This window comes from Triplophysa dalaica, chromosome 3 (assembly GCF_015846415.1).
Source record: "Triplophysa dalaica isolate WHDGS20190420 chromosome 3, ASM1584641v1, whole genome shotgun sequence".
In the NCBI taxonomy this organism is placed as follows: Eukaryota; Metazoa; Chordata; class Actinopteri; order Cypriniformes; family Nemacheilidae; genus Triplophysa; species Triplophysa dalaica.
The window spans coordinates 6,716,822-6,740,142 of NC_079544.1; the positions used below are offsets into that span (position 1 = coordinate 6,716,822).

At 36.6% G+C, this 23,321-nt stretch overlaps 2 protein-coding genes across 4 annotated transcripts in view; one reads left to right on the top strand and one right to left on the bottom strand.

Annotated features, from left to right (window-relative positions):
* Nucleotides 1–13,718, top strand: mrc1b (mannose receptor, C type 1b). 2 transcript variants are annotated; one of them, XM_056742489.1, is made up of 31 exons: nucleotides 1–130; nucleotides 345–734; nucleotides 1,150–1,326; nucleotides 1,444–1,596; nucleotides 1,904–2,017; nucleotides 2,497–2,634; nucleotides 2,725–2,904; nucleotides 2,982–3,139; nucleotides 3,285–3,401; nucleotides 3,536–3,651; nucleotides 4,168–4,316; nucleotides 4,398–4,597; nucleotides 6,378–6,496; nucleotides 6,567–6,639; nucleotides 6,827–6,980; nucleotides 7,058–7,093; nucleotides 7,197–7,363; nucleotides 7,436–7,497; nucleotides 7,570–7,670; nucleotides 7,908–8,050; nucleotides 8,452–8,554; nucleotides 9,364–9,506; nucleotides 9,621–9,665; nucleotides 9,753–9,852; nucleotides 10,301–10,530; nucleotides 10,777–10,942; nucleotides 11,124–11,279; nucleotides 11,424–11,537; nucleotides 11,615–11,809; nucleotides 12,623–12,655; nucleotides 12,808–13,718. In XM_056742489.1, the coding sequence occupies exons 1-31, from the start codon at nucleotides 52–54 to the stop codon at nucleotides 13,026–13,028; spliced, it is 4,332 nt and encodes a 1,443-aa protein (XP_056598467.1). In that variant the 5' UTR covers nucleotides 1–51; the 3' UTR covers nucleotides 13,029–13,718. The 2 variants fall into 2 exon arrangements, with proteins under 2 accessions (XP_056598467.1, XP_056598468.1); XM_056742490.1 differs by having other exon boundaries at nucleotides 2–130; nucleotides 412–734.
* The window catches only part of cacnb2b (calcium channel, voltage-dependent, beta 2b), a 29,719-nt gene continuing 20,021 nt past the window's right edge, over nucleotides 13,624–23,321 (bottom strand). For both annotated transcript variants that reach the window (XM_056742491.1, XM_056742492.1), the window contains exons 3-13: nucleotides 22,894–23,016; nucleotides 22,675–22,814; nucleotides 22,485–22,546; nucleotides 22,270–22,292; nucleotides 22,083–22,163; nucleotides 21,776–21,834; nucleotides 21,546–21,655; nucleotides 20,340–20,491; nucleotides 19,831–19,926; nucleotides 18,869–19,042; nucleotides 13,624–16,541 (exon numbers count right to left, since the gene is read on the bottom strand). In XM_056742491.1, coding sequence (XP_056598469.1) covers nucleotides 15,876–16,541; nucleotides 18,869–19,042; nucleotides 19,831–19,926; nucleotides 20,340–20,491; nucleotides 21,546–21,655; nucleotides 21,776–21,834; nucleotides 22,083–22,163; nucleotides 22,270–22,292; nucleotides 22,485–22,546; nucleotides 22,675–22,814; nucleotides 22,894–23,016 — 1,686 coding nt within the window. In that variant the 3' untranslated portion in view covers nucleotides 13,624–15,875. The remainder of the gene's footprint in view (nucleotides 16,542–18,868; nucleotides 19,043–19,830; nucleotides 19,927–20,339; nucleotides 20,492–21,545; nucleotides 21,656–21,775; nucleotides 21,835–22,082; nucleotides 22,164–22,269; nucleotides 22,293–22,484; nucleotides 22,547–22,674; nucleotides 22,815–22,893; nucleotides 23,017–23,321) is intronic.

The following is a 23,321-nucleotide window of genomic DNA, read 5'->3' on the forward strand; positions in this document are numbered from 1 at the left end:
CAATGTGGAGCACAGACTGCACTGAAAATAAACCAGGAGCATCACACTGTTATGGGGACCATGAAGATGAAAATAGTTCGAGTTGTTATTTTGCTTTTAGTAGATCTGTTGAACTGCTTTGCACAGTCAGGTGTGTAATTTCTCTCTTTTTAAATCAAACTGAAATTGTTGAAATGAATAATTCATTTTTTGTCGCTAAATACTACTATTTTTTATATTATTAATATTATTTAAAAAACAGTAACTGTTTAGAAAATTCGAACAAATATTTATATAATTTCCCAAAACGTTGTGCAGTATTTTATGGAAAACTAAAAATTCTCTTTCTTTATTTTTTTGTGCAGATGGAAACTTTTTAATATATAGCGTGTTTTCTAACAAATGCTTCACAAACTCTGTGGCATTCACCAGGCTTTCTTATTGTGACCCACATGCCATATCACAACAGTTCCGCTGGATTTCAAACGATCGCATTATGAACATTGTCTCATCACAATGCCTCGGTGTGGGAAGTAAGACAGTGGGCAGAACACTTCAGTGGTTAAAGTGTGAAGAAAACAATAAACTGCAGCAGTGGGAATGCATCGGTGATTCAAAACTTAATTTAAAGAACGAATCCCTGAACCTTGCTGCAAGTGATACTGGTGTGCCATACATCTCCAAAAACAATGGAACAGAGAGCAAATTGACAATTCATGGAACGCTGAACAGTATTTGTTCTCGGCCCTATGAAGGTACGTGACTGAATTTGGCATGGAGTTCCACTGCTTGTTTGTGTAGCTCACTTTGATAAAACATGGTGCTAATAATACCATGATTATGCATTTAATTCTCTGAAAGAGAACAAACACAATAATAAGATTGAATGTGCTGTAAGTCAATTTCTATGTAAGTGTTTGACAAATGTGTGTTTTTTAGTTTCTCAAAGAAGTCTGGCTTGCAAGGACAAAAATTATAAAATTATATATCAGTATTTAGACTTTCCCCATATTTGGTGATACTTTCAAACCTGAAACTTTTTTCAATTACCCTCTGCATTAAATCACAAAAACAACCCTGGATGTAATCTGATTTATTGTTTTCGTCCAATTTAGCCTTTTTTGGTTTGAAACATTTATCAAATTTTAATTCTTAATTTCTCTTTTGCAGAAGTGTACACAATCGATGGAAATGCATTTGGGCGCCCATGCTATTTTCCTTTTAAATATCAGAACAAATGGTATTCAGATTGTACTAAAGATGGTGCCCAGAGTCAACGTCTATGGTGTTCAGTTGAGTCTGAGTATAAAGATAAGGAACTGTGGGGCTACTGTCCAACACCTGACAGTAAGTTTCCTTTCCCATCTGTTCAACGTGATGTCATCTTTATAGAGTATATTAATAATGCTGTTTTTACAGTAGAAAAAATGCTTCTCGTATTCATGGGTAGCTATGTTTTTACAGATACTTTCTGGTCCAAAAATCCTCTGACAAACGTCTTTTATCAGCTGAATGATAAGTCGGCCCTGACGTGGCATCAAGCAAGAAAGAGCTGCCAGCAGCAGGGGGCGGAACTACTGAGTGTTTCTGAACCTCATGAACACACTTTTGTGTCAGGTACTGTACAGATACACTTAGTATGGGCTGGTTGCACAAGATGGCACCATCTTGTGTAACTAGCGAATTGAACTGTTCATCACTAAGGCCGTTTTAATCAAACAGAAATAGATTAATGCAGATTTTTTAATAATGTTCTTGTTGTTGTTGTTGTTGTTGTTGTTTGACTGTCAACGAGGCAGCAGTTCAGAAGACTTTTAACTAGCTTCAATGTTTAAGAAATAGGCTACTGTACACATGGAAATGATATGTGTGAGAGATATCTAAAGTCGTCTTACTTGTTTTACTGTCTCAAAATATTGACCAGGAATGACTGTGAAGACACAAAATTCACTGTGGACAGGACTGAATAAATTAGATGTGTCCAGTGGATGGCAGTGGAGCAATGGACAGCCTTTACGTTATCTTAAATGGAGCAGTGGTAAGACTGAACAACTTGAAGAAATAATAAAGCGTAATGCAGAGCTTTTTTAAATCAATATCAAAGTTAAAAGGGTGCATTGGGATTTTCTGTTTCCTCAAGAAACTTTGCTAAGTTTCATCGGTGTAAAAAACATGCAATGACATCATGTATTTTAACATATTCTTTTTTATTTTATTCATTCATGTATCTATTATTATTATTAATTCTTAATAATAATGCATTGTAAAGCTGCTCTGCAACAATGAAAATTGTGAAAGACGCTATATACACACAATTAAATATTAATGTATATTACTTACTGGGTTAGCTGAAGAAGCAACATTTGTGGCAGCATTTTATATTTCTGAGAAAGATTTAGGGATTTTGCTATTTTTCATTTAGAGAATTATCACATCTTAGATGTTTCTTCAGTTTGTTGTTCTTATTAACTAAAACAATTACAATTCAAAAACTAATAATTTCATTCTTTGCCAAAGGATTCCCAACAACTCAACCAGACTATAGTTGTGGTGTCCTGCGAACTCAATACAGTTCTGAATGGACAAATGAGCATTGTTTTAACAGGCAAGGGTACATCTGCCAAAGGGGCCACTCTGTTCCTACTGTCCCACCAGGTGCGTTTTTCATTCACTCCTTTCATTCATAAAACGTTAAAATCATGACTTGTTTCGGTTGCTAGGATTGTTTTGTTTGTGCCTGGATAGTGGTGCACACTGGTTTTTGCCAAAGCCCATGGATTCCATATTCAGGCCATTGTTATCTCCTCCATCGCAACAAGAAAACTTGGCTGGAGGCTCGGGGTGCCTGTCTACGGGAAGAAGGAGACCTGCTGAGTGTTCTGAACACGGAGGAGCAAAGCTTTGTCATCACACAACTTGGATACTGTGAGTTTTATGTTTTGAATGTTTGTGACGTTAAACGTTTTTCTGACAGAGTCAGTAATCTATGTCACTGTTCTCAGTAAAGACAGATGAGCTGTGGATTGGTTTCAATGATCGTAAAACTCAAATGCTGTTTGAGTGGAGTGACCAGTCAAGCGTGCCGTTCGCCTCGTGGGAGGTGGGAGAGCCGAGTCACAACGCTGTCCATGCAGAGGACTGTGTCTTTATGAGAGGAGAGGTAAAATAATGTTCTTAATAAACAGAACAAAATTCATGCATAATCTGTGTATAATTTGATAGGTCATCTTGTAGTTAGTCGTCTAGTTTCTTTGTAGTGTTGTTTTGGTTGCTGACCTTTAGCACAATGGCTGTTTCTCCTTTAGGAGGGAAAGTGGTCAGATGAAATTTGTGAACGCAAACATGGGTTCATCTGTAAGAAGAAAACCAGCTCTACGGCCTCTAATAATGACACTGTTGTGACAAGCCCAGGCTGTAAAACCGTACGTGTTTGTATAGAAATTATCATTACAGAAGTGTGATGTATACAATGTATTATGAACACTTTGCATATGAGCATCACTGCAAGATCCAAGTGTTAAAGATATTAAGAGATGTTTTATTTTGAATTTTAAAGGGTTGGTCCAGGTATGGGTACTACTGTTACATGGCTGGATCCGAGACAAAGACTTTCGAGGAGGCGAAACAGATGTGTGAAAAAGCTGGCTCTCATCTGGTTGATATTGCATCCAGGTTGTAGGAACACAATTGCTTTTTCATTTCAGCATTTGACAATTTTTTATTTTGAATTTTTTGACAAGTGTTGAACATTAAATCTTGACATAAAGAACTGAAATAATAATTCAATGTAATAGATGAATTAGCAAAAACTCTGAAGTTTAGCAAATAATCGTGCATTCCAAGTAATATTACGCGAACTGCAGTTGAGTTATTGGAAATTTGGAAATTACAACAACTCAAATAGAAATATAGCTGACTAACACAATGAAACACAATAAATACATAACATAATAAAAACATGATTTTTAATTCAGTTATTTATTATTTATACTAGAAATGTCTGAAGTAGGTAGTATAAGATAGTCTACGTTATTATATGGCATGTATTTATATACACTAGAAGATAGTATGTTTAAAATTTCAGGAGCTCAGAATAAAAGAAAGCTGCTTCCAAGATATTTAAAACCTCCATCTACCTCTATCAAAGACATTTTGTACTCACAATAATCTGCCGTTTTTCCCCATTAGGGTTGAAAACGCATTCCTAGTAAGTTTAGTTGGTGCACGACCAGAGAAGTACTTCTGGACCGGGCTGTCCAATCAAAAGGATCTGCACACTTATGAATGGACCAACACTAAGAAAGTTCCGTATACTCATTTTAATGCTGGGATGCCAGGTACAGCATAACACTGCACAGGAATATGATTGAAACAAGAATGTCATGCTGGTGTAATCATTTGTGATACATAATAAACAGGAAGGAAACAAGGCTGCGTCGCCATGACGACGGGATTGCTCGCTGGACTTTGGGATGTGATCAGCTGCTCAAATAAGGAAAAGTACATCTGCAAACAACCAGCTGAGGGACTGGTTACAACTCAAGCACCACCAACCACACCTGCTCTAGGCTGTAGTGAAGGTTGGATACCAGTTGGAAATAGAGACCTTTGTGTCAAGGTAAAATGACCACAAACATTACAGAAATGTAATTTTGCCAAAAAGGGGATGAAATACAGTGTTCTGGGTGGAATGTAAATGTGTAAGAGACAGTGGAGGTATAACAGTACAAAGCCAGGGCTGATTTGATCTGATCTGAATTTTAAAGAGAGGAAGGTCTCTGTCTCATTAGCTTAACTGTGATAAAATACCCATGTGCCTGTATGATGGGTCCTAAGAACATTGTGTATAAAGAGAAAAGGAGAGTTCCAAGGACTGATCCTTGAGGAACCCCAGTGATCATATGATTTAGACATCTCCCCTCCCCCCCTTTAATACCCTTAAGGGGAATTTAAACCAATAATTTAAAGTTCCCTACCAATTAAAGTGTGGGATTTGGAGGATCTGATGATTAGATGTGTCAAAAGCTGCAGGTAGATTCAGCAGAATGAGGTTTAAGAGACTGATAACAGGGTGGTCTCTGCTGAATGGTTAATCTTAAAGCCTAATTACTTGTAATTTTGCTGTAAATGGGAGGAGTGAGAAAGGTCTGTAGTTGTTTAGAAGTGAAGGGTTGAGTGTAGGTTTTTTAGAAGTGGAGTAACCCAAGCCTGCTTAGATTTTGTGTGCCAGTGAGGAGGGAAAGGAAAATAATGTGTATGAGTGATGGGATGGAATCACGTTGAGGGGGCAGGTAGTAGGGTGACTGGAAGGGAAGTGTTGACATTTCAGCCTCAGGGAGTGCAGAGAAAGTTGGGAATGTGGTTTTGGATGGCCTACTGTACGTCTAATGGTGTGTGGTGTTAAGGACTGGCTGCTGATGGTTGTGGTTTTCTTTGTGAAATCTGCAGTCATCAGCTTTTAAAGAGGAAGTGGGGGGAAGTGGAGAAGGATGGGGGGGAGTTTAAGTGTTTTAAGGTTTTTGTATACAGTATGTCCGTCCTATTGCCAATCTTGCCAAACTAAGTTCTTTTTGCAAAGTTTACACTGGCAGAAAAGGAGGATTGTATTGACTGATACTGAGGTCAGCAGGAATTTGCTCTCTGTTTGTTCACGAAGGACATCAGAGAACCAAGAGTCGGAGGCAGTAGCACAAGCAGGTCTGGAGGAGAAAGGGCAAAGGATAGAAGAACATCCAGCTTCTAAAAAATGTTATTCAGCTGACCTTAAAGGGATAGTTTAAAAAAGGGACATGTCATAATTTCCTTTTCCTCAAGTGGTTTCAAACTCGTATACATTTTATTGTTATTGCACAAAGAAATAAAGCTTTTTTAAGAACAATTTTAACCAAACAATTCCAGGTCACTGTTGACTACCATAACAGGAAAAGAAACTGCAATAGTAGTCCATAGCAGTTCCAAAACTGTTTGGTTTTCCACATTCTTCAATGTGTGTTTTGTGTTCAACAGAACAAAAAAATGTATTCAAGTTTGAGATTGAGTAAATGATGACATGATATGATTTTCATCTTGGGGTGAACTATCCCTTTAAGGGTGGTATCCTATAATAACATGATGGTTTATAGTAAATGTGACGAAATTGAAACAAGTATTTAGTGCGATTAAAGTTAGATGAGCAAGTCTGATCCCCCACCCCTGCCTAACTGTTAGGGGGTTTGTGAGAAAGAGTAGTTGGACAAGAGCGGAGGTTATAATCAAGTCGCTCAAACCCCTAATCAAGCCCCTCGACATGATTTTTGGTTATTCAAACAAAATTAATTTGTATTGAATATAACACAATTAGAATATTACACAATTAGAACAGTCCTTCTTTAACGAATTCCTCTCTCTCTCTTTTGAAGTTGTTTGATGTATTTTCCAGTCAACTGAAAACTTGGAGTGACGCTCTTGATTACTGCCGAGAGCTTGGGGGAGATCTTCTGAGCATTCATCAGGATGCTGATATTCCTTGGAAATTAAGGTATGAATATTCGTACAGTACCTATTGAACAAAAAGACAACTTAATAGCACATCATATATTTGCTTGTAGTGGGCATCCTGCATGGATTGGTTACTCAATCCAGGATCCATCTGTGGGTTATGTGTGGAGTGATGGCTCTGCTGTGAGTAATTCACATCATTTTTGTTAGTGATCACAAATTATTGAACGTATTATCAAGATGTCCAACTTGTGTTTCCTCTAATAGTATTTGGAATTATATAAGTATAACTCAATCATTTATGACAATGTACATTCAAACAAATTTACCTTGATGTCATATGGATTTTCTGAAATCTACTTCCATTTAGTCATCCTATCAAAACTGGGCCAGTGATGAACCGAACAATTTAAACAACATGGAGAATTGTGTTGAAATGAGAATTTCGTGGTGGAAACAAGATGGAGTTTGGAACGATGTGAATTGTCAAGACAAGAAGGACTGGTATTGTCAAATCCCAAAAGGTAAACTTTAAATGTATTTGATCTAATTTAATCTTTATTAGATTATAATAAGTGTAACCACTATTCTCTGTCTTTAGGAAAGACTCCAAAGGAAGTGAATGTTACAGAACCAGGTATAAGTCTTCAGTCTCTCATTACAATGTTTTGAATCTCATTACAAGGTTTCGAATCTTACACCTTTTCTTTTCTCACTGTTTGACAAATTTTTATCTTCAGTTTATAATGTAACCGAGGACGGCTGGATCGAATTCAAAGGGAATCAGTATTTGATGTCTGAATACCCATCTCTCTCTGTGAAAGAAGCACGGATTAAATGCAAGAAAGGGCATGGTGATCTTGTAGTTATAAATGATGAGGAAGAGCGTGTGTTCATCTGGCATCAGGTATGACATACCTTATATGAGTGTCCATTACAACTTTACATTGAATTTAACGCGTTGTTCTCTCCCTCACAGACTAAAGCAATGTTCAATGGTATCATCATTGGTTTGGCTGTTGATCTGGATGGGTCTTACCAGTAAGTCATGAGTATATCTGGTCACTGCTAAAAGTAACAAATGAGAAAATAAACAAATCCTTTTCTGTCCAGGTGGATGGATGGGTCCCCTGTAGTGTATAAGGCTTGGGAAGAAAATCAGCCCAGCCTGTTAAACAGTGAGGAAAGATGTGTGAAGATGACACGAACTCAAGGTACATCACATCCGCTGATCGTCCATCACATGCAGGACTTCAAAAACTATTATCCTAATGTTTATATGCTCCACTGCATGCTATCTACTTGGATAAAAACAAATTAATAAATGTAATGTATTCTTGTCCGATCAGGATCTACGGAAGTACTGCATGTGCTCCGGCCATTCTGTGTTTGACAATAGTTTTGTGAAAACGGTGTTCTTGTTCATGTAAATAGAATTGTGACTTTTTTAGGACTCTGGGAAACCATCAACTGCGGTGAAGAATTCTCATATGTTTGTAAACGAAGTGAGTCTCCTCCGGTCAATGCCACAGTGGCTCCCACAGAGGAGCCGAAAGGAGGATGTGCTCCTGAATGGAAAAAATTTGATACAAAGGTGATATTGCGCTTTCGATTCAATTTTACAATTCATGAATTTTTGGTCTCACATGTTATCGGATTAAACTGTGATACGATAGCTAACAGAAAAGCACAGTCATAATTATGACATTTATTTCATATTGAATATGAATTTGCCGTACAGATCTGGGTATAATGTGGAAAAATTATCAGATTATTTTACATTTACGCATTTGGCAAACACTTTTATCCAAAGCAACTTACATTGTATTGTCTTATGCATTTGTATTATACATTGTAATCCCCTGGGATCAAACCCATGACCTTGGGATCGCTAGTGCCATGCTCCATCCACTGAGCCACAGGAAAGCTTTTTTTAACACAACATTTGTAAAATATTTTGATACAAACCATATTTTTAACAATCAATATTCCTAGTGCTACATCATGAGAGACGACTTGAAAACATGGAAAGATGCAAGAGAATACTGCAGAGAGATGGGTGGAGATTTGGTATCTATTTTAAATAGACAACAACAAGGTAAAAGCTTAGTGACACTTTAATCACAGATTTCTTTATCGTTGCTCAAATTCTAACGTCAGATTTGCTCTTAATAATATGTTTCTGTCACATTCATTATGTATTGTGCAGAATGATTGCATTACTGTACATACAGCATAACCGATGGTAATATGTATAAATAACAACAGTCCTTTCTTTGTTCAAATGTGTTATATATTTAATATACACTGTCAGGGTCAGGGAACAGGTCTAAAAGATGTCACTCAGGTGATACCCTTTCAAAGAGTATACTTTTGCACTAAGAAAGTTCATACTGGTACTAAATGGTACATATTTGTACCTTTTTAAATGGTGCCAGCCCAGTGACAGCTTTTGAACTTTTTTCTCAAAGTGGACACTACCGGTGGTTTTTATCGGTCTGGTTAGTGGCTAATAATATACCTATTTATAATTTTTTTACATTTTATTAATATAAGACATTTAGTTAAGTTTAGCCAAGTAACGGTTCTTCTACTCGTAACCCACAATAATACCGACTAGACATATTTTCAATCAGCAAGCTAATAAAATGTTCATTTATATGTATTTTGCTTTTTATCGGAGATAATCTGCAAGGACTCTATTCTTTGCGGATGTGTACCAAATTTTGGCTACAAAAGCATTTTTTTATGTTGAAAAATATATGAAAATGTATATTGCTAATATCTCACCCTTTTTTAAATCCTGTCACTTAAACATACTACATGTAGAAAGTGTTCATTTGTTTATAAATTTATAATTTGTTGCATGTCATGTTTTGTTGTATCATATTCATCTGATTTCTGCAGCCTATTTTACAACAATGGTCAGTAATACAACTACAAACTTTTGGATTGGATTCAGCAATTTGGCAAATGGAAGGTTCAGGTGGACAGATGGAAGTACTGTGGAATTCACAGCCTGGGCCAGAGGAGAACCAGAAACCAATAGTGTAAACTACAAATCTTTATATATTGAAAATGTAGAAAACCCTGTATTGGCTTAATGTTCTCAGCATCACCTCTGCAAATGATTTATATTTAAAAAGAATATATTGCACTTTCAGTGGCCTGTGTACTCCTGGGAAAGATATCACTTTTCAAATGATCAGGTAATGTGATATTCCACCTAAATGTTATGTGAATTATACCTGAATATGAAAAAAGAGGCGAAAATAGGGCATTTCTCATTCAAACAGAAATGTACCGTTCTTGGACGAGGTTCGGGTACTGGCTTTGGAATGTGGGTAGCAACGGACTGTAATTCGACCCAAGGCTTCATCTGCTCCCGTCATGTTGGTAAGTCTAGCTGAAAGGTAGAGTTTGTAAGAATTTTGCAGTAAAATATCCAAAAACCGCTAGGCGAATGTTATATATATTTTTCAGCTGAGTACAATGTCTCAAATGTTTCCAACTGCTTTTAAATCCTGAGAAAATCGCCATTCTAAACAGTGGACTGGGGCCGTTTAGTCGCCGGTCAATGATGTCACATCCAGGTTTCACAGAGGGTTCCTTGCAGTAAAAAAGGTTCTTCAGATTATAAAAAGTTAAGAAAAAGATGGTCCTTTAAAGAACTTTTGACTTAATGGTTCTTTGAGGAAGCAAAAATGGTTCTTCTATGGCATTGCTCTGAAGAACCTTTCAAACACCTTAATTTCTTTTGAAGCGTAGACTTTTTCCCTCATGGCTCTTCAGGCAAAATGTACACTTGAAATAAAAGTTAATCTTTTTTTTTTTACATGTTTAGATCCTGCTCTGACCCCTGTGCCATTCCAATTTCCTGAAACTTATTTCAAGATTGGAAATTCATCGCTTAAAATGATTCAAAGGAATCAAACATGGAGTGAGGCGAACCGAACCTGCAATGCCGACACTGCTCAACTGGTCAGCATCCGGAGCTCAATAACACAAGCTTATGCTGAGCTGCAGGTCTTCAGAACCAAGCAGCCCGTGTGGATCGGTCTAAACAGCATACAGGTACTAGAACGTGAGGAACAGAGAATCACAAACGAACAAACTGTGAATCGTTATAACATGAATGCAAAAGAATACTAAGCATACAATTAAAGTGAACAGTTTGTTTGCCTATAACACGGCAAAAAGAAAACAACCATGAGGCCATGAATAGCTTCTTAAGCATAAAAACAGATTGAAATGTAACCTCTCTTTATTCTGTTTATGGGATATATTCCTTATGCACACTGTATTTACATTCATTTACAGACCAGTGGTTACTTTTCATGGTCAAGTAACTGGCACATGAATATGGAGAAATGGGCATATGGTGAGCCACAGCAAAACCACCCATGTGTTTACATGGATGTAGATGGACAATGGAGAACAGCTCTCTGCAATGAAACCTTTAACAGTATCTGTGAGCAAACAACAGGTGAGACTAACCACCTTTACAGGGAATCCACATTGACTTTTATGTGAAAAAATGGATTCTTGTTTTACAGGAAGTGATTGCATGACATTTTGTTGTTTTGTTTAACGTTAGAATTACAAAGCAATTTATACAGCCTTACCTTATCCATGTATTTCTAATGACCAACTAATATTTGCCCCAGAGATTCCACCCTCCCCTCCGGTACAGTATCCTGGCCAGTGCCCTGCAACAACAGATGAAAGCCCACTGAGGTGGATCCCATTCAGAGACAGTTGCTATGCTTTTGTGAAGGACCTCCAACCGTGGAGCAGAGCCTCCAGATTGTGTCTGACATGGGGTGAGTCTATAGAACAGATCTATCAGTTCACTCAATAATGTAATAAGCCCTTTCTAATGTAATGTTAAAAATATTCATGGATTTTTCCCAAGCATTTCTAGTTGAAGAAAGCATAAAATTACATATTGACGTTCTTTGCATCAGGTGCATCTCTCGTCAGCATTATGGATAAAGCGGAGCATAGGTTTATAGAAAACAACCTTTTCCTGCTTGAAAGTTATGAAGGGTTTTGGATAGGATTGTTTAAGACCTCTAAAGGTGAGGCCACAATTTTTTCATTTTAAGGGGGTAGTGTTGTTGGTTATAGTATATGAACTAACTTTGGATCTGTGCAGGACACTGGTTGTGGTTGGACGGCAATGTGGTAGATTATACTAACTGGGAAAATGTGGAAAATATGGATGAAGAAGAAACTATGGAAGACTTGATGTGGGATCCCACCTGCACACATATCTCTACTGAAACTAAAAGATGGAGGAAAAAGCATTGCGATCACTCCTACATGTCATTTATCTGCAAAACGGCCAAAGGTAAGTATTGTTAGAGCGGAATTCACAAAAGCGGCTTTCTTTTGATGCCTTGTAATACAAGGCAGAAAAGAGCTAAGTTGTCCCATGGGGAAAAGGGATATACAGACACAGAAAGAAATAAGAGAACATTGCAAAGTTTCTTTTAATCATAATTTTTAGATGTATTTCATTCCAGTCTAGTGTCAAACCTCAGAAGTGACATAAAGTCATCCAACAGCAATGTGAAAGACTGGCAGCAGGAGGTTATGGCATAAAAAATGATTGAAGTTTTCTAAAAACATGTTTAAATGTTACTGATTGAATTGCATAAACATTGAACATGAACTTTTTTTTTTGCGGAACATCTTTTCTGTTATTTTAACCTGTTTCTCCAGTTTTCATTCGTTTTTCAGAAATTGAGGAGAAATATTTTTAGTATATTATAGAAACAACAATGATTTTACTTAGACACATACCTATAATGGTAAATTCCGAAAAACTGAGAAAATATATTTGTCAATTTTAAATGACATTAGGGCAAATAAATGATGACAAAATTTTCATTTTATCCTTTTAAATTATATTAAGGACATACTGTTCTTTAAAAAATGTAAAACAGATATTCTTCTAAAAAACTGATAATAAAACATGTATCATAGGGTGTCAACTACTCGTGCTACAGTATATATAGTCACACGTCTCATGGTCAATGTTTTAAATGTGAAATGTGGTAATATTTTATACATGTTATTCTCATTCTAAAGCGAGAACATTTTCATTATATCATCTTTTAATAAAACATTACCCTGTCTTTTCTGTCTGTCCTCCCTGTAGTGATACCTCCAACCACTAAGGCACCAGTTATAGGTAATATGAGGATGCTATAATATTCTATATACAATTCCTTTGCATAACTTTTTCTATTTTAATTATAAATAATTATACCCAATTGCATATAAATGATATAACTGCTATACAACAGAGATTCTCTTAATGAATGCTATATCTGACTTTCACAGGTCCTCCTGAACCTCATAGGGTTTATACAGGCTTGGCAGTGTTCTTGGCCATCGCAGGGTTTGGAGTATTAGGAGTTCTAGCCTACATTTACATAAAAAAAAATCCAAAAAGACTTTCTTTACCTGCATTTGAAAATCCGGCGTATGGTAACATAGGGGACGCACTTTTTAGAAGTAAAGATTCCAAGGCATTGATTGATAACATTGAGATAGCTGAATAGACCAGTGCTTCATGCTCTACAAACCTGCTTATATAAAATGTCATGTACAGTACAGTCAGCTCTTCATTAGCAGAAATGTATCATTTGGTTTTATCTCAAAGGGGTGAATTGTCATGGTAATGGCCAGCTGATATGTGTATCTGCTTATTACACGGCTACTTAACAAAATAAGTCCACGAACATGCAGATTGAGTTAATATTATATTATTATGTAGAAACTAAAGCGATTTCAGTGTTATTATCATAGAGCTGGACATAAAATGCCTTCATGGGTTAATATGATTACTATTTTCCTGTATATTTTTCTGTGAAGATATTATAGAGCTTTTGTGCAAGTACTCTAAAATCTTCAAAGATAGATCCTCATATTAGTTTTGTAGATTTTCAAAGTAAACTGCAACGGTACAAACCCAACAAATTACAGGTGTGGACTGATTTTCATCTTTGTGGGTGCAGTGCTAAACCTTGGATGAGATGACGTATGTCACAAAATACAGTATGAATGTTGGACACAAATTTTAGAAAATCTTATGTATAATTGTATCTGTAATGTCTTGTATAATTCAAAGGAAAAATCCCACCATAAAGCAGAGAACTGTTTTTGTCAAAATGACGCATTTATGTGATGTCGTGTACTGAATGTATATTCAGAGGAAAGTACAATAAATGTTTCAGATTATTATAACTTGACTGAAGGTGAAAACATAGAACTCAATGTGTGAAAAACACAACAGAAATGGTAAATGTGACATGTGCAGTATTGGTTCAGAAAATTAAGACGATTTACAGCCAGACTGATTGTATATATACAGTAGAAATACATCTATATTACAGTGCAGCAGGAACTGTTCTCAGTTGCATCAGTTCTTATCTACAAAGGCATTTATGAGGTATATACAAATGCATAGAAACAATTGTCAAGCTATATTGTTCTCACAAACTAATGCATAGAGTACTCTGGAAACCTAATCAGAAATGCAAATAAATGCCATGCTTTCAGAGCAATGTATCAATAACCTGAACAGATCTCAGTGCCTAAAATTTCCCTTTTTCCCTTGATTTACCATGGTGTTGGAATAAAATGGCTTTTCCCTTGAAATCACTTTACTTGAATTTCACGCAGGCCTAAACTATGGCTAAGGGAAAAATAAACATTTGATTATATTTTGATTATAGAGGGAGGGGTTAAAAAATAACAGGGTCACAGAAAGATATGAGAAGGCCTCACTTCTCAAACCAAAATTCATACAGTTCGGTAAAATATAAGCATAGTTTGATATCTTGAATCGAAAAAGGGAAATTAATTTAACTGTGTTAATAAACTGAGATAGTTTGCAATAATTTTGCATGAGCAAAGAAAGGTGATACAGTATGGCTTGGGGTTGAATTTGAACTAGGTTAAAGGTACTTCGATGCCCTATACAGCTGTAACAGTCAAATCTACTGTGTATGTTGTAAATTTAATAGGCTTTTATTGTCTACAAAGCTACATCAGAATGATCCCTGTTGTAGTAGTACACACAGAACCATCTAAGACTTGCCAAGTCTCATTCCTAGAAGCCAACAGCAGCAATGAATGTGCAATTCCAACATAGGATATATCACATAACTCAAATTTTGTGGTTATTAGACTAGCCCGTATAGACTGTTTCATTGGATGCACGAACCTGGCCTGAAGTTCACTTCTGGTCTGTGTTTTGTTATAACAATTATTAAAATTATGTACATTTATTTAATGTTTATTTTTGTATTAATATTAATTCAATATTTTATTGTATATTTATTATAGTAAATTAAATGAAAACTACTCAAGAGTTATTGATTGTTTTTTGATACTTTATGGAGATCTACCTGAAGTTAAGTTTGGGCCACAGAACGTTTGTTTATGTTGTTGCCACTGAAACCGTATCTATAGATCACTTACCTACTGATCACTTAGTAACACAGGTGCCGACAATTGTTGTAGAAATTCTGCACTGGATCGAGGGCCACAGTTTGAAGTATTATTATGTTAGGGTGCTACAAATACGGTATGGATATCACAAAAAAACATTACAAATGACAGATCCACAAAGTTGACAAGATAAGTTTGCATATGTGCGTTTCACAAAATCATTGTAAGTATAATAGCAAGCAAGAATGTAATCACTCAGGATTGGGGGATTGAAGTGACACTTCACCCAAAAATGAAAATTCTGTCATCATTTACACACCTTTGAGTTGTTCCATCTATATACATTTCGTTTTCTAATGAACACCGAGAAAGACATTTGGAACAATGCTTATAACCAGACAGATTTTGCCCCCCATTGACTGCCATAGTAGGAAAAAATACAATGGTCTTCAAAGGTGCCATTCTTTAAAATGTCTAAAAAAGAACCAAAAAATTATAAAGTGATTGTTCCTACTTTGGGAGTCAATATGGGGCAAGATCTGTTATAAGCATTCTTCCAAATATCTTTCTCTGTGTTCATCAGAACAAAGAAATTTTGAAGACTCAAAGAAGGTGACAGAATTTTCCTTTTTAGGTGAAGTTTCCCTTTAACTGTCATCATTTAAGAGTTATTTAACCTACAACCCAAAGCCAAAACTATGTGGACATCTACAGATGTAACAGAAACAGCCCATTACATAAAATGTATGTCTTCGTATTTTTGGCCATGTGGTATATTGATGAAACACTATTGTGGAAAGTATGGTAATAAAAATAGAAATAAAGGAACGCAAGATGTCGACCAGAGCAGGCGATCATGCAGTGGTACGAACCGATAAAAAGAGAGCGTGTTGTCCTGAGTACACAGTTGCCAGCATTTCACATAGAAGCATAAAAATAACTCAAATCCTCGCTCAATGGCGAATGTACATATTTTCTGTCCACTCTTCAGTCTCTGTACATCTGTCCCTGTCCCGCTGGTACGGATAGTGTTTTTGATGCGGCTGACCATAGTGATGCTCTTGCCGCATGCGTGACTGGCCCTGGTGTCTCTGCTGCCTGTTACGTTCGTTGTGCTCCAGCTCGTAATCCTGCTGACCGTGGAAGGAATAATCCGCTGGGATGTCCATTTGGCCCCGGCGGTGGTGATGATGATGGTGATGGTGGTGGTTGTGGTCCCTGTGAGATGCAGTCCTGTTGTGGTAGACCTCGGGTTGGTCCCGGTCGGACTCGTCCAGCAGCACTCGTCTGCTTCGGGGGTCCGCGTACGCAGTGTCTTTTGTTGGAAGCAGCTCGGTATCGGCGGGCTGTTGGTGACGCGTGTGGTGCTGGTGTTTGTTATGGTGTTCGGTCCGGTTTGTACTGGAGCGATGGTGATGATGATGGTGGTTGTGATGATGATGGCTGTGTCTCTTTGGCTCACTACGAAGGAGTCTCTCCTCTTCCTCTGCCTCTTCTTGCACTTCCTCGTCTTCCTCTTCCTCCTCTTTTGTCTCCTGGGGATGGGCCAGATGCTCCTGCTGGGGCTCTTGAGATCCTTTTCTCTTGGTGGCAGCCGTCTTCTTGCCTTTCTGTTCATCCTGTGTACAGCAACATCAGAGAGTAGTGTTTGAGTTTTATTTGTTACGCTTTCTTGTTTTCTTTCAATGTCCTCAGGACATTCTCTGAATAGTTATTTGGCATTTTGGATTACTTTTTGGGAATACGTTATTTGGGATGATAGTCACTAGTTGATTACAGTTTTTTGCCAACATACAATTCATGAAACAATTCACCATTTTCTCAAAACTATAAATACATTCTCAACTTGTACAAACCCCACTCAAAAACGTCCTCATTTTGGAAAGGTTGAACCATGTTCTCATTCAAAAAACACAAACACATTACAATGAAACAAAGTGTTAATATGTAAACTCACACATTTATCCATCAGTAAACATTCAGTAGCAAAACCGATGACACAGCAATCAGAATCTCAGGATAAAATCAATAGGACCACAGGTAACTGTGCATCCTAGAATCATCTACAGGGCTTTATACTACTTACATAAACATACAGAACAATTACAGTACACACTTTACTACATGAGATAAATTTTAATATTCTGTATCCAGTAAACTGTAGCGTTTGTACACCCTCGAATTTGTGATTGTCAATTTTATTTGTAGCATTTTACATGTTCTGCATTTTTTCAGAAAATAGGATGGGATGAGAAGTTATGGATTTGTGTTTAGATTATTGAGAAAAACTGTAATACGGTCATTCAGTACATTATGACCGAGTTCAGACAAACTGTAGAGGTGCAGACTTATATATCCTTGCAATCAGCTAGTACATCTGGGTAACTCAAAGCAGTAGTTTGTAGCCAAAGATAATGCATTTTCATTTTAAACTACTGCTATAACCTATATAAGAGAGTTTATCACCCTCCTCCACCCCAAGCTCCACCAGCCTAAATCTGTTTTCAGGATATTGTGCTTGACATTACTTGCATGCTCACTGCAGCACAAGGGGTTCCAAACTATGGGTTAAGATTCACTTGTGGCTTGTGCAGAGTCACTTGGTGGTCAATGATGGAACAAACAGTTGACATTTACATTTATGCATTTGGCAGACGCTTTTATCCAACAACATTTGTTCCTAAGTATGTGCAATCCCCTGGAATCAAACCCACGACCTTGGCGTAGTTTACGCCATGCTCTTACCACTGAGAAACAGGAAAGCTAGTTAAGTACAATTTAGTGACTAGAAATGACAATGGCAGCATTTAACTTAACAAGTATATTTTATATACTCTTAATATTTTGGTGAACTTAATTGATTATATTCAGGTTTGCAATTTTTGGTTTACATTTACAGTATATTTCATTGATTTCACAGCTTTGACATTTACTCAATCTTTTTTGTTGTATATTGTTTTACCAATAAACTACATCAACATGATGACCATTACAATTTTTTCTGATTTTTGTTTTGATTTGTAGAAAATCTGTTTCTAAAAAGATTTTAGTATGCTGACAGGGTTTTGTGTATTAGTGTTCATTGAAACTACAACGTTTAATGGTTACAGCAGTCAAAGAACATTCACTGTAGGCAATAACCATAACATAGGCATAACCTGAGGTCTCCTTTTTGAGAAACTATTTAGATGTGGATTTTTTTTAGATATTTTGCCTGTTTATTTGTTAAAGAGATATCAGTTACCCTATAAATGACTGAACATGAATTTGTCTGATAAAACATTTCTTTAGCTACTGTTTTGCATTTAACTGTTTTGCGTGTTTGAAAAGTTCCTCAGAGTACCAAATACCGAAGCAAATGATGTTTAGTCTCGAGAAAACGAATACACTATTATAAAGTTGACTTACTATGTTGAATATTTCTAATGCTATGGATTACAAAGCACTAATAGATAGGCTACTAACATTACAAGTATTTACCTCAGACACTACCATCTCACTCACCAAAGATCATTTTACCTCAAGTCTTCTGTAAATGTCCAAGAGAGTTTAGTAAGAAGTGGAGAGGAAATTAAACAGAATATCAAACCATGAAAGCAAGATTATTTTGATACACTGAAGCTTGGAGATGCTCCAAGCAATTGAGATAAACTCAGTGACAATAAATGTTATGAATATTTAAGCACAGGATGACCTGTTTAGTCATCAATACCAAAATCAATTTTAGTCAGTGTTTTTGATAAATCAGGACTTCTAGGATGCATGAGTAAAAAATGCAAGTCCTCAATATTGATTATATTGAAGGACCAGAAATATGTACAAAGTTTTGTTATGTAACCAACTAGAAAACAAATCTAGTTTTGTAGTTTTCTTCTATTATTATCTATCTGTACAACTGAGATCCGAGTGAACTTTCTCTCCTGTTAAAACATGTTTGAGGGTGTACCTTAGCAGGTGTGGGACTGGTGGGGAGCGTGTTTTCTGCCAGCTTCTCCAGCATGGGGTAGGCTGGCTCCATTTCAGGAGGGTGGGTGGCTCTCCAGTAGGCCTCCAGGTAATCTGCGATGTGCTCGCAGGCCTCCGAGAGCTGGTTCTCATCCAAGATGACATCGAACTGCTCCTGTGAGACGCAGGAATAATGTCATAACAAGGGTAAGCGAATGTTTAAGAATGAAATAAGGCCAAAAGCACATAATACAGGGTAATTCCTCTGTCTTAAATCTCAAACCATGACAGTACATACATGTTTTCATTGTCATAGGACTGGTACAGTACGTTCATTTACTTTTTGAAATGTGGTTAAACAAGTACAATTTGACTGCAAAGTTAAACTATTTTGAGGTTTCACAAGGTTACTCATTTCACATACTGATTTAACACGCTAAACAGGTGTGGGAGGGGCCAATTTTTGACACTTTCCCTTTAGATGCCTAGCAAAATAAAAATAAAAATAAGTCTCTTAGGAAAAAGCTAAAAATGAGTTTAGCTAAACTCAGGAAGTAGAAAATAAGGGCAGTTTTAAAATGAGAGCACCAAAGAGGTACCACAGCCTGAAAAGCCATGTATTAAGTGGCTTCTTACCAAATAAATAATTTTATTTATGGTTTTAATTTAAGATAAAATAAAATATTTAATTCACAAAGAAAAACTCACCAGTAAGGCTTCATCAGTTCCTAGCACAGTGTAAGTTGTTCTTATCAAGGATAATAGTCTATTATACATTTAAGAAATTGAGTATAATAAATTAATAAATAACTGACCAATCAGAATTGAGTATTCCATAGAGCCATGTAACCAGCTAAATACCCAACATTTGTAGTGTAAGAAAAAAGACATTTCCGGACATTTCGCAACCTGTTTTAACATCTTTGAAACATGCATTAACAGTGCTATAGAGGACACACTTACATTAGGACACTGGGCCAGTTTATCTGCAGCCACCATCTGAACGTTCAGATGTTTGGTCTGAGACTTGCCCCTGGTTTTTATCAGTCTTGTGAGAACCTGAACAGCAGATGGGATGAGGAAGGAAGATGAACAGGAAGGATGAGTGGGAGGCATACGGGGTGAAAGAACAGTGGACATAAGGTCACATCGAGTCACAAGAGAAGGTTCATTGATTTTGCGCAACAGTCTTATTTCAAATACACGTTTTGAGCATACATCCACCATGTGATCGCAAAGTTAAAGCTATTTGGAGGTTTAACCATGAAGTTAAATCTGTCATTGTTTCGATAAATTTTACACAGTGCAAACACTACAAAAATGCATTTTTGCACTTACAAGGCCAGATGGTGGGGTCACAGCTGAAGGTTAATGCATTGAGTTCATCACTTGTGCTTTTACAGTAAATGTTTGTGGTTGATGATTCTGGGAATGTGAGAATGATTCATGACTTTGTTAAAAGGGGGTCCAACCTTAGGTGATGAAATCTTGACATAGACCAGAATAGGTGCCAAGGAGGTCTTGCTTAGTTGCAGAGGATGGTTTATGGTGTCTGCATCCAGAACCACAAGCTGCAGACTGCGGGCCAGCTCGAAAATCCTCTCAACCTCCCCTTGGATCTGGGCTGTTGGGACACAAGGTGAAAATGTTTAACAAGTTATATTCCCTACACTGTACAGTCTCATTTACATCAAAATATCTTTATCTATTTAATACACTTTCAGAACTAAAGTTAAACTTTTCCAAGCAAAAGTCCAATACTAAAAATAGCATACACAGGTCATGCAATGTGTTATTGAAAATGGTAAATAAAATATGCTGATGGTGCATAGTTCCTTGTTCACAGGAAACAAAAGAACAATGAAGGTTTAAAACTTGCTCTTTGCTCCAAAATGACCAAACTTAAACGAAGAAAAAACAGGATAACTGAGTTCAAAACCAGTTCATTCTGTATTTACTTTTTACACATTAAATTACACATACTTGTATTGTATTGTTTGACCAGAAGAATTATAAAAGATTCATTAAGGAGTTTGTGGTTATGGTGTCTGTGAAAAGCCATAGCCTTTAGGAAAACTATCACTAAAGGTATCTGTTTTTTTAACTTATAGAGTTTGCTAATAGGCAAAACGAAACTGATGAAACCAATAGGAATGAGTTTGGGAAAACAGACAGACTACTGCTGAGTAATACATACCCGCGGCATCTGAGATAAGGGAGCAATGTGAGGGACAGAATGGAGAGAACCAATCAGATCCCCTGAAAGCTAACTACACACCCCAGGTCCAAAATTTGGTGCAAAACCCATGCCACTACTGTTAAATGAAATACTTCTTATGACTACTAATAGTTTTTCCTGTTAAAACACACACAGACAAAAGTACTTATAACGTGTTTTTTGATTTGGAGCGGATCATCTCACGGCGGCCACTATGTTGAATACTACTCTCATTATTTAAGCATCTATCATACACTTTTATGGAACAAATTGTGACTGACTGCAAATAATCTAAATGCTTTTGCTTTGCGTAATGCTGCATCCACACCGATAGATGCCAGTAAACGTCCAACCAGTAGAAAGTAACCAAGCCTTACATTTAAATGAATTATTAAAAATTTTGTTAAAACATATCATGCGATTGGTCCGTAGTGACAAATAAAGACAGAAAAGCTTTTACCTAAATTGGAGCGGGTGTTGGAACGATCCATTATGGCGTGTTTGCTGGGGTTGTTCAGGATGGATCGCTTGGCAAGTGCAATGTCTGCTGTCACCCGAGTGATGGTTATTCTAATAATACATTTAGAAAAACAGCATAAGAAGTAACAATACTATATGTTACCAACCACAATTATTATATAATAGTAAATATATTTGTAAATTAGCACTGATCCATTCATTTTTACTTACCTTCCTTCAAATCTGTGCTTTAAAAAGTCAAAGAGAGCTTTTTGCATCATGTCTGTAACCTGCACAATAAAAATAAAAGGGGTACTGAAATAAAAGGTGTGAACTGGTAATGGATTACATTAGTAAGATTCTAGAAAAGAACAGCAGGGGGCAGTAAATACTTGCGTACAGAAAGAGTGCACTGTAAACAAACATAAACCACAGTTTCTCCGTATTGCACACAAAATGTAATCTGAAATCATTCACTTTTTTGCTCTTAAAGGTAAAGTGTTTCAATTTGTCTATGAATCTGGTAAATGGCCCACACCTCATAGCCCTTAAGTGAAGGCCCCATGAGCACCACAGGACGCATGGAAGGCACAACATCATATGCAGCCAACTGCTCTCCCTGCAATAATCAACAAATATCCATAAACATGTGTAAATGATAACATTACATCTCAAGACAATCTATAAATATGATATATCAACATAAATGTTTCTTATTGGCTTACCGATTTTTTTTTCACTTGCTGAACTGAAGGTTAGAAAAGAAAATCTAATGTAATTGCATGCAGGCCAGTAAAATGTCAGCAATTTTATGTTCTACTAATACTAAACATTTGTTTTATGATTGATTTTAAGAGAATCTTGTTTATGCAGTGATGAATAGTTATGTAGTCATCATTTGTGTGATGATAAATAAATAAAGCAGGTAACATAAACACACCTGTTGGTGGTGGAGCTGCTTTCTTTGCATTCAGATCATCTTTGGTGGCAATAGCCGCTTTACTGGAAAAAAATGACAAACCTTTTAATACACATGACTGCAGATTGCAGCACTTTACATTTAAATTGCAAATTCATTCACACAAAAAGAACTGCAGTCATAACGCATGATCAATTATTAAGCTGTGTACTTGGCTAAAGCTTTGGCTGCTTTTCTGGCCTGCACCTCTCTTCTGATCAGAATGGTCTCGAGGTTCACAGGGCTAGGGATAAAACCAACCTCTCCTCCTTCCTTCACAGGTCTTCCGATCCACCAGTCATTATTAAATTTCTGTACAAATAGCAATACCATGTTAACACTTAAAAACAACACAATCCCTTATTTGATTTACGGAAGCCACACATCTCACCTCTTTGATATGTAGGAAGTCTTTAGCCTCAAAGGACACTCCGTGACCGGGTATGGGGACGTTATCGTCGTCTGCGGGAGTGTAGGTGAAATTTGTTCGTACGGCGAAGGCGACAGGCTTAAACTGTAAAAGCACAACGAAACCAGGAGATGAAATAAATGTATATTCTGAAGACACATTGAATGTGTAAGATTAGCGACACAATATTTTGTAAACTGCATGTGTCAGGTTAGAACACTGTTATCCGAGATATAAATTCTTCCACAAAATCTTTTTGTTTTTTGATAAACATTTTCTTATTGAAATGGGGAAGTTAAAAAGTGACTTAACTTACTTAAAGTTAAACTTTACTACGAACAAAAATGTAATTTAGTTTTAAGTCATATAATATGAGCAGTGTCATCCTTATCGGTCCATTATCTATTTAT